General features: G+C 42.3%; 1 protein-coding gene across 7 annotated transcripts in view; it reads right to left on the bottom strand.

The window, feature by feature from the left end:
* Positions 1 to 358: 358 nt before the first annotated feature.
* GAS7 (growth arrest specific 7) overlaps positions 359 to 10,641 on the bottom strand; it is a 108,875-nt gene continuing 98,592 nt past the window's right edge. For 3 of the 7 annotated variants that reach the window (XM_087750797.1, XM_087750802.1, XM_087750801.1), the window contains one exon: positions 359 to 10,359. In XM_087750797.1, the coding sequence (XP_087606923.1) occupies positions 10,246 to 10,359 (114 nt within the window). In that variant the 3' untranslated portion in view covers positions 359 to 10,245. The remainder of the gene's footprint in view (positions 10,360 to 10,641) is intronic. The other 4 variants (XR_015703221.1, XR_015703220.1, XM_087750799.1 and 1 more) reach the window with 4 other exon arrangements.

Below are 10,641 nucleotides of genomic sequence, written 5' to 3'. Positions count from 1 at the left end.
GGGCTGCAGCGCCGTCAAAGCCTGCCTCTCACAGCAGTTCTCCGATCACTTGAACCGCTGAATTGCTCCCAAATTCTGCCTTCAACAACACTGAGTTATTCCACCACCGAAGGTAGGGGGGAGCCAGCACAAATGCAGTGCGGGTGCTGTGAGGAACAGCATCCAGACCAAAACAGAATCTGATCCAAACCGAAGGTGTGCACACAGCCTCCGATTTCCACTTATACTTAGTATTTGCAACGAAGTAGAAGTTCGGACACTCGTAACATACTGGCCAGTTCACCATATAGAAAACTTGTATTTATCTAGAGATTTCAGGATCATACTGCTGATCAGGGAAACAGCAGAAGATGCAGACTGTATTGACATAATTTTATTTATAATTAACAGAAACTTCTGAACTATTAGATAACAGCTTGAGGCACAAAGCACGTCTACTTCTTAGTCCCAAAAGCGGTTTGAAATCAACTCTCCTCGCTGGTGCCCTTGCAGCTTTCTTTCCACTCCTGAGGAACGCGAGAAGGTCAAAGGCTTAATTGCACGGTGGAATCCAAGCTGGTTTTTTTAATTATTTTGGTTGCAAAAGTCTAGCACAGGTATTCCTGTGCAGAGTGCAGTAAAACACCCTGCCCTTTAGAGCTAAATGTTGCAGACTGCGAGGCTCCCACCCTGCTACTTCCACTCTGGTCCTTTCACCGTTAGGTTTTCCTGAGCACTGGCGCTACACCAGCACAGCGAATAAGCATCATGCCTTGCACAGTAACTCACCACCTTGGGTTTCAAAGTGGTATCGAACTCCTCTACAACTGAAAATGCTTTTAATTAAGTTGAACTTAAATGTACCACAGCGTGTGGAGAATTGTTAAGTGTTCACCAAGCTGGTCTATACCATGCACAAACATCTGAAACAGCATTCTGAGAGTTTTTGATAGATTTAGGCTACTCTGGGCAAGGTGCAAAGACTCTGCTGTGAAAACCAAGCTTCCACCTGGAACTTTTGCAGTGTCTTACCTTTCTTCTCCTTTTCTGAGAAGAGCACGCACGCTCCTGCAACTACTTACCACATCAGTGTACAAACACACTGCGGAGCTGCGGGACACCATTTTGCAGGTGGTTGCAGAAACTACATTTTTACATGAGTTCAAAACTGGACAAATTCTTAGAAGAAAGCTCCGTTGAGGTTTATGAGATGTGTGGATAATGCCATTACCTCCAAGGTCCCCGAGCCACACATTGCTGGGAAGGTGGGCTCGCATTCTGCAGAACCGCAACACCCGCTTGCTCTGAGCTCTGCTTCTATTGCAGCATCCCATGCTGGTCACTTTTGAGGACAGTTGTTGGATTAGACAGGATTTTGGCAAGGTTGATTTTGACTTTGTCAGAAAACCTGCCAGCATGCATATTAACTCAAATATTCAAAGTAGAACAATTTATTAACATGAACATTTTACAACAGTGATTTCTCTTCAACTAAGCTTCAAGATGCACGTGGAACTTGCAGGTAAAGGACTGACCGGGTGTAGAAGACTTACAGATCATTTAAAGCATGCCCGTTTTACGGCAGCTCCTTTCAGACTGATCATGGTCAGCTTGCCTGCTTGTTTAAGAAGCAAAACCGCTTAACTACAGGTGTTTCTTAAATTGTTTTCCTAATGAAAATGAAATTTAGGGACTGTATTCATCTGAATATCATGCAAAGATCTGAAAAGGATAAGTACAAGTAGATTACACCCGAGTGATGTCATTGCAAATTCAAGCTGCATTAAGTTGGTATCAACAAAGCAGTGCATGTGCATATGGCACCCCGAGTGTTCTTTCATGATATTGCATTCAAAAGGTGCGTGGCTTTGGTAGAAGAAAAAGCAAATGGGTAAAGACAATTCCATGCTCAATGTGTCTCTGTACAGTTTATTTTACAGGAGATGAGATGAGCACTGTGGTGCATATAAACTTGCAGAACTCTATAGGAAAATACAGTTTAACCATATGAAATTGTTTTACAGTAAGACAGAAAAATTATGTATAGGAAATGCCTTCAACACTGAAGGACAAGATCCACAGCTGACATAGAGTAGCTTCCACCGAACTCTGCCAGTTTACCCAAGCTGAAGATCTGCCCCTTAAATCTTTTCTGCATTCAACTTCTTAAGTTCAGTAAGTGATTCCTTCATATATCCTTATGGAACAAAAGCCATCCTATAATTTGCACAACAATCCAAGATCTACTAGTTACCCAGACAGAGGCTGCATGATATATAAACTATTTAAGGGGTCTATTCAGCCAAAATGTATGGAAAGTTATAAAATTTTGGTTAAACATCTTTAAAAATAAGTCATTAGTACTGGCAAAAGACAACTTTCCTAGAAATTTAGACTTATTTAGCAAAAGTTACACAAAAAGGACCCAATAAGCAACTCCAGTTTAGTAGAAAACTCTGGTTTAGTGTATGACTGGTGATCTGGCCCGCCTTTGAATCTCTGCTGTTAGAATGTCTGCAAAACCGTGCGGTGCATTTTTCATACTGTCTTGGGCTGCCGAAAGAAAGGAAACCATCTAAGAAGGAGAAGAAAATATTTGTCCAATACTAGTACCTGCTTTTTTCATAATGGATAGAGGCTGCTGTCCCTAAAGAGTGTTTTTGACCTGCTGGAGTAAAAGAGTGGTAAATGAACATCCAAATTCCTTAAGCTATTCTGAAAATCTCAGCCAGCACGTCAAAAAACTCCAAAGGAACAAGGGATTTCAGGTCAAGCGTTCCCAAATTCAAATGACTAAGATTGTCATGTCATGCAGATGTGAGATCCCCGAAATCACTATTCAGCTTTAGACTTCCAGTACCAGAAAATTTCTTCTTAATAACTGCTTTAAAAAAAATGAGTCAAGTTTTTTTTATTTTACACAGTAAAGGCCTACTTCAGCCCTAAATGCCACTTAGCCAACTATTTTTATGCAGAATTCCCTGCTTACTCTACTGAGAACCCTATATTGAAGGATGTTTCAGAAGATCAGGTTAGCAATGCTCCTTCAATGCAGTTGCTTTTAGGTCTAACATTTCCTACTCCATTTTCAGCACTGAGAATTTAGGACGACTGTGCTGGACAGTAGGTGATCAGCGAGACAAAGGCAGGTCTACTGGGTATGTGGATGTCCTAAAAGAGTGCACAGTGCAGGGCAAGGAAGGAGGGTTGAGAATCCTGCACAGATCTGTGCATGCTGGCTGCTCCTGAGTTTTGGAAATTTGTAGGGTGAATCTGTGTATTTTACATGCTTGTAGCAGATAGATACAATTTAAAGAGGCACTTCAAGGGGAACTACTACTGGAATTTTAGTAGGGTTGTGATACAAGCCATTACTCAGTTACTTGTTAAATCAGTAGTCCTGAAAGACTGCATATATTCAAAATCATAGTCTTGTCCACTCACTGAACCTGAATACAGCAGCTGAAAAGCTTTTGTTCTGAATATCCACTGAGTTTGTCTCTTACGACGCACCTGAAATAGTTCAACTTAATGTAAGTTGAGGGAATTAAATTTGAATGTTTCAAATATATATTCTTTTTTCTGTAATTATTACGCGGTTAACCTAAGACTTTTTTATTGGCCTATGAAAGATTTTATCCATGTACAATTCTTAGAATCAGATGCATCATTAGGCACAAAAGGTTTCTGCCTTGAGGAACGCATGGGATTAGAAATTTAAGTCAAATTGTGCTATGTGTTGGTCCCTCCAGAAAAAATGTCCAGGAAGGAAAACTAAACGGTGACTAGCACAAAAAGGAGTCATTGCACCTCCGAACCCGGTGGCTGATAAGAAAAATCCAAAACTAAAATGAAAATAACCCCACCAAAAAGTATGCACTTACCACTCTCAGAAAACATCCAAAAGCATGAAGTTTGGTCAGCACATTAAAGCAACAGAGATGTTCTATGAAAATACAAAATTAAAGAAAAGATTCTGAAAACTGGTGTATCTCAGTGATGGAGGGTTGGCTACAGTAACAATGAAGAGGAAAAAATAAGACTGAAAGATGCACATTTATATGAGTAAGATCTACTATAAGACAAGGTAATGAATATTATTTATACAATAGTGCTTCTCAGGAAAAGACAAGGATTTGCTGACAGGAAAGACTTCATCACCATTATGCAACAGAAAGACCGTGTGCTCCAAGCTCCTGGAGAATACCTACACGCCAGGCCTGGCACTTCTCCACCTGACTTATGGTCAGTTCAGGGCGAGGGCACAGGACACCACAGCACTGCCAAATGCCCAAACCCATTCTGTAGTCATGCGTGTGGTGTTGCCACATACCGGTCTCCTGCTGGCACAACCAGGTGCTAGCTGGAGAGCCCTGTATCAAACAACAGATACAAGGGAACGTTTCATCACTGATTTTCATGTGCTAAGCAGAATTCAGCAGCTAAACATTTTCCTGCCCTATGTGCCTGTTTTTGATTTGAATCTGCCTGTGACTATTGCCCACCGGGTTAAGTTATATGTGACCAGCAGGCTCCTCCAGTAAAATGTCAGACACCTCTGCTGTGCAAAGGACACCTGTCAGCTCTTCCCTACCACTGTATGGTACGGGAGGAATGCCCACGCCACGGGAACGATTCCCAGCAATGCTTCAGCAACCTCTGGGACCTCATTCTCCTACTTCAACACATGCTGGGTAGCAAAAAGCCTACAGACTTCTCAGAAAGGTCTGTGATCAGGAAAGCTCATTATTTTGAGAACTGCCTTTTTGACACTGTCTTTTGAAGACCTAGTTCTCGCAAAGCGGGAATGTAAGGGTGACCAGGACTGCCTCCAGGACACCAGACTCCGACTGCCACCTCTGGGAACAGACCCAGCAAGCTGCACTAGCGCAAAAGAGCACGCTAGCTACAATAAAATAGCAAATACGTTTTCAATTCAGAAGGAAACAATCAACTGATCACACCAAGAAGTCACATCTACTCATTCCAGGGGGACCTTCAAGGTGCTGGTCTGGATTTCTTAAGGTGCTTGATAGTGAAGGACCCACCTGAGTAAGCAGTGTTTTTCTCCCTGTGTGTGACTGAAGAAATAGATGGGCTTTTTCACTTAATTTTGGATTTGGGTTTTTACAGCTGCATCAGACAGTGAGCTGTAGGCCCATGCTCTAGAGCTGCGCTCCGACCACAGCCTGACACGGGGTCACTCGTAGGGCTGCTGGGAATTGCATGTATAGCGGCTAGGTCTTATACATTACTATTTGAGGTTCTCGTTTCTTAATGTTTACCTTACACATGTAGTGAACGACTAAGGAAAAAAAGAGGCTTGTACATTTCTCTTTGTTAGCCTGATTTTCAAAGTCTCTTATCACCTACATCCTCCCTGTTGTGTTCCGAGAAATCTCTTGAGTGCCAAGCACTTCCAAAGAGCAGGTGAAGAGTGTACATTTCTACAGAAAGAGTCTAACTTGCAAGAAATATTTAAATAATGACATTAAAAACAGGGACAAATTTAAAGAGGTTCTGAGAATGTCTGAGAAATTATGACTGCTACTGAGCATGTAAAAGTTTCCTGTGAATGCTTTACAGAAAATTCCTGTTAGAAAAGAAAAAGAAAAAAAACCCAATGAAATAAAAGAGGTGATCTGAGTGCAGTTCACTGTCACAAGACAGCTCCACACACTGACATTACAGCATGGGGCTGTCAGTTAAACAAAAAGCAGCTAATTCTGCAACATGAAACTGCGCAGATGCGTAGAGGGTAATGGGAACCCGAGCGCGCGGTCGCACGCTGCCTGCTATGCAGGAAAGGAAAAACATTTCCGTGTTTGCTGTAACTGTGCAACGCGAGGGGGAGCACAGCTACCCCACAGCAGCTCAGGCAGGGCTGCAGGGGGGATAAGTATTCTAGAAACATAACAGGGATTTCCACATGACTTTCACTGCTGTTACAATATTTTAACATTTAAAAAAAAAATTAAAGCTATCTCTAAAGATCCCAGTGTCAAATAATGAAATAACATTCCTGTAAGGGAACAACTGAAGTCTTTAACAAGATGTTCAACAACAGAAGTGATGAACAAATGTGAGTTACAGATTTGAGTGAATCTGGAGCAGACTGGAAATCCAAGAATTAGACCTTTTTGGATGTTGCTTTATGACAGCAACTGGAGTCTTGCCAGTGAAGGGAGAAAAGTGGACTTGGCCCACGTGGTCAAGGACTCATTGCTTTCAGCTCATGAACTCCAACAGGAATCAGCCAACAGCACTGGATCCAGAACGAGTTCTGGTAGGAAATAAGCTGAAAGAATACCTTAGAGAAAGACTTCCAACAAGGACTCTCTATTGAGTAAACTCTGCCAGAAGATGGCTCTGAAGACCTAGGCAGGCTGATACGGATGATGGATAAAATGTTCCCATTCTGTACAGTAGCTGAGGTTACAGCTGGTAAGCACCTCACCAGCTCTGGCACTGGATTCAGGACACCCAATGGATTCAAAGCCATAGGAATTCACGAAGGCCTTGAGCTCAGACAAGGGCCAAAAGGCTCTGGCTGAAGCAGAGATCGCCAGGGAGCCAGAGGTTTGATGGCATGAGGCAAGTATGTGACAGCATGGCTTAGACAAAGAGGGAGCTCTGCCGGAGCGGCAGGACTCCTGAAACACAGGCGGCTTCAACAAAGACCTGGGCAAGCAGAGCTACCAGATAAGAACCAGAGGCAAATTCCCACTAATTGTACCTCTTCAGGTGAAAGCACACAGTACTAATTGAAAGCTCACCTTCTGCTCTGTGACCACAGAGCCGTATGACGATGTAAGACAGCCTTGTCACTCAACAAAAAAGGACTGATACCTGTAGTGACTAAAACAGTAAAAACTTGAATCAAGTGTGTGAGCCCACCTGCCAGATGAAATGAGATGACTCTTAAGCTCAGTACCTATGGAGGCAAGAGACTTACTCTGCTATTCCTGTTATCAGTTACATTGCAACATCATCATGCTTTTCACATGCTAGCTATTTTAACATAACCCAAAGCCTGATCTTGCTCCGGAGAAGAAGCCGTTTAGGATGAGCTGTTGCTTGAAGAAAGACTGGGTTCAACTGCATTTTTGCAACTCAGTGAAAGATGAATAGAGCAATGATGAAACTCCTGAAGTTACCTTGTTAGGAATGAACACAAAGGCAGGTGTCCATGCTTCCCTTCAAACATGTCACTACCTTCTCTGAAGCTGCTGTTCATTCAGAAGCACAGGGGCTCCAGCACTCCCTGACTTCTAAGGCCCCACACTGTCCAGGATCCATCACTCAGAGAAGTGAACGAGCCAGGTAACACTGATCCTGCTGTCTGCAGTGTCGTATCACAAGGGAATATCATCTTTTGCAGGAAATAATAAACTGGAAACTCTACAAGCAACAGCAAAACTTCCCTAACGCTTCCACTGATTACAGATGAAAGTCTTGTTGCAGAGGAAGCACCTCGCCCATGGCAGAGCAGCACTGCGCGAGAGTTTGCTGGACCTGGTGAAGAATAACAGCCAGGTACAAGTGCTCTCCTCAGATTATCGAAGTGAAAAAGAGATACAGACTCCATCAAGAGAACTATCGTTCTGTGCAGCTCACACATTCCTGAAGCATTTCAAACGGACCAAAAACTAGAAGTAGTAAAACTGTCTGGAAATAAAACAAAAGGGAAAAAAAAATTACCAGAAAATACAACTGAGAATTGAGAGCAGCTTAAATACACCTTAGTAGAGGAACCGAAATACACTTCAGTCCTCAGAGAAACCTGTGCTAATGGACAGTATTTCCAGTCCAAAATAGACAAAATAACAAACATCATTAAAGAAAGAGGAAAAATAAAGTGTAATCGGTAAGACATTATTTCAGATATTTATTAAGGAGAATACTGTATAAAGTGCACAACTAGCTTGGTTTTGCAATCAAAACAAGAATGTGGTGAGGTGTCATCAAGATTGCTCATTTTCATTTTCAATACAGCTTAGAATACAGGGATCAACCTGAGATGCAGCTCTTAAGTACTCCAGTTATTTTTGGACATTGAAGTTTTGAAAGCTCACCCTGCACCTGTGGTTTGAATAAAAAGAAAAAAAGAAAAAGTGCCTGTCCTCCAAAGTGCATGGTAGAGATAGGAAAAGTACACATTGGTATGCCAGAAAAATTCATAGGACAGAGAGTGAATTAATAGGAAGACTGAAAAAGAGAGATCATCACAAAACTTCCCTGCTTGAGCAGCAGAAGAGGAGCCTAGGGAAGCATAAGTACTCTAAGTGAGCTCAAGGACTACGCGACGCTTAGGCAAACCATGTTTCATCTGTGTTGCAACGGTCTTTGCAGGAACTTAGGAGAGACTCACATAACAGTGTGCTGGATGCTTCCAAGACCGAGAAGAAAATAGTAGTCGCAAATTCAGAAGTGTGTAATGGAAGTGCAGTACGGGAGGTGTCACACCAGGAACAGTGATCCTGAGCACGCAGTGGTCACGGCATTGCATCTGCCAACGTGCAAAGGTTTGTAACGGTTAATGATGCAGCAGAGAAGTGGGTTGTGGAGGCATTTGCAAGACAGGAACGAATCTATGCTGGTAAAGAGATGGCTGAGAAAAAGGGAACAATAGGAAGATGCAAGAGAATTCAGTTTGAAATAACAAACCAGAAAAATAATCACTGCATCAATATTAAAAATGTGTTTCAGATAAGACTTCTCTGTGTCTCAGTTTGTATTAGTAAAGGGGAATATTAACTCTCAATAATCTAATCACAGCACTTTGAGGCTGGTGAAGAAAAACCTTGAATAGTAGTAGAACAAAAGAAGGAAGCAATTTTGGTGCTGGGGGAAAAAGGATGGTAACAATGAGATAAAGTGGAGCATCACTGTGGATCAAATGAAATAGTACAGTCTGGGGAATTGTAGATAACAACACGGTAAACACTGAGTAAAGGCCACAGTGGTGAGAATCAAGGTTTCTGCTGGATCTAAAGCAAGAATCTTAAGAATCTTGGCATTGTATCAAATGCTGAAAAATACATTAACAGCAACACTGAATAATCAATCAGAAATAACAGCAGTCTCCAAACTACATAACACTATGTGCCAAGAGCAGCGTTGAATTGTGGTGGTTTGTGGTAAAAAAGGAAAAACCTAAGGTTAAGAATCTGATGGTGCAGAACTGCTGGACACCTACATCTACATCTACTGCCATCTAGCATCACCGATTCATGGCACCTTTGAAAATCAGGCTGTAAAAAGACAGAACCCACAATTTAGCTGGACAAACTTGGTAATTAAAGATACCTAAAGGCTGTGATATTCACCTGAAGGAACCAACAAAGGGCAACTTAAACCTGGATCCCAAATAAAATGTTAGAGGACTGTCTTTAAGGAGATTCTGTGAGAAAACATCTGGCGTAAGCAGGAAAGGTTTTGAACATCTCATTTATTCCTTGGTATATAACCTCTTTCTGTCATTGAGGGCACTCAGACAGCTAATGAGGTAGGTATAGCACAACCAAGTCTTTCCTGATAAATAACGGTGACGGTAACACTTTCAACCTTATTGATTGGCTTAGAACAGAAATCATGATGATAATGGGTTTATGTATCCCTGAGAGGGAGTATAAAACAGGAAGAACAGGAGTCTTCTCCATAGATTTTGGGAGAAGGGCCATCACTTCACTGCCATGGTGGGAAACTGTGTTATACGAAATCAATGTTACGCGCAGAACATTGCTGCGAGATATGCGTGTTTTATAGATGGGGGAGCCAGAAAAGTTAATTGACTTGCCTATGGCCATGAAAGCAGTCAGTGACAGACCTGGGATTCATGATCAGGACTTCCTTGCCTCCTCCATCATGTTCAAACAGTTATCTACTTGCTGGCCAGAGGCTCACTGCATGGTTGTTCTAACATACTGTATAAAGATAGTCATGCAAGGGATGTAGCACAAAGTCACTGAAGAACAGAGCTCTCTCTGTACCAGAAAGCAGATTTCTTCTGGAAGCTGCGTGCAATTGGGAACCTCTGGCGGGAAGCACACATCTGGTTTCTTCACCCTGGAATGTCTGGTGCTTAAGGCTTAGCACAATGAGGACCATTTTAATGACTAAATGTAACAGAGATAGCCCATACAGGCATAAATTACAAGGTGTCTGGTAGTGAAACAACCTTTTCCCTATGCTCTTCTGACCCTTAAAAAACAAACATTAGCCTGGTTAATTCAGTGGACTCATCACATACATCTACAGATCAGTCTATATTTCCATGTCCACAGGTCGGATATCTCCAGTTTTGTGTTCTTTTACCCACAGTTCCCTGTCTTTGGCAGGATCCACTTTCCGAAGCAACTGATCCACGAGCTCTACTGTCTAAAAAGAACAAAACAAGAATCAAAATGTCAAGGGCGCATTTCAAGCAGAAACAGTCATTGCTCTGAAGCACAGAGCAGCTATGGGCACGCCTACGTTGCATTTGCAGACAAGCGAGAACTGCACGTATGCAAGACTCGGTGGACAACAGCCGGATCTGAATGTGAAGCCTCTTAGCGGGAAGCAGAGAAGAGGCAGACGTAACACTGGCCAGCCAGTCTCTGACTCCTGTCCTGAAATCTGTACCTTACATCAAATACAACCATGCACTGAGGTCAGCAT

Source organism: Nipponia nippon, unplaced genomic scaffold, assembly GCF_047370975.1.
Source record: "Nipponia nippon isolate SJK-2023a ecotype South Korea unplaced genomic scaffold, ASM4737097v1 scaffold_14, whole genome shotgun sequence".
Taxonomy (NCBI): Eukaryota; Metazoa; Chordata; class Aves; order Pelecaniformes; family Threskiornithidae; genus Nipponia; species Nipponia nippon.
This window is presented reverse-complemented; position numbering and strand designations above follow the sequence as displayed.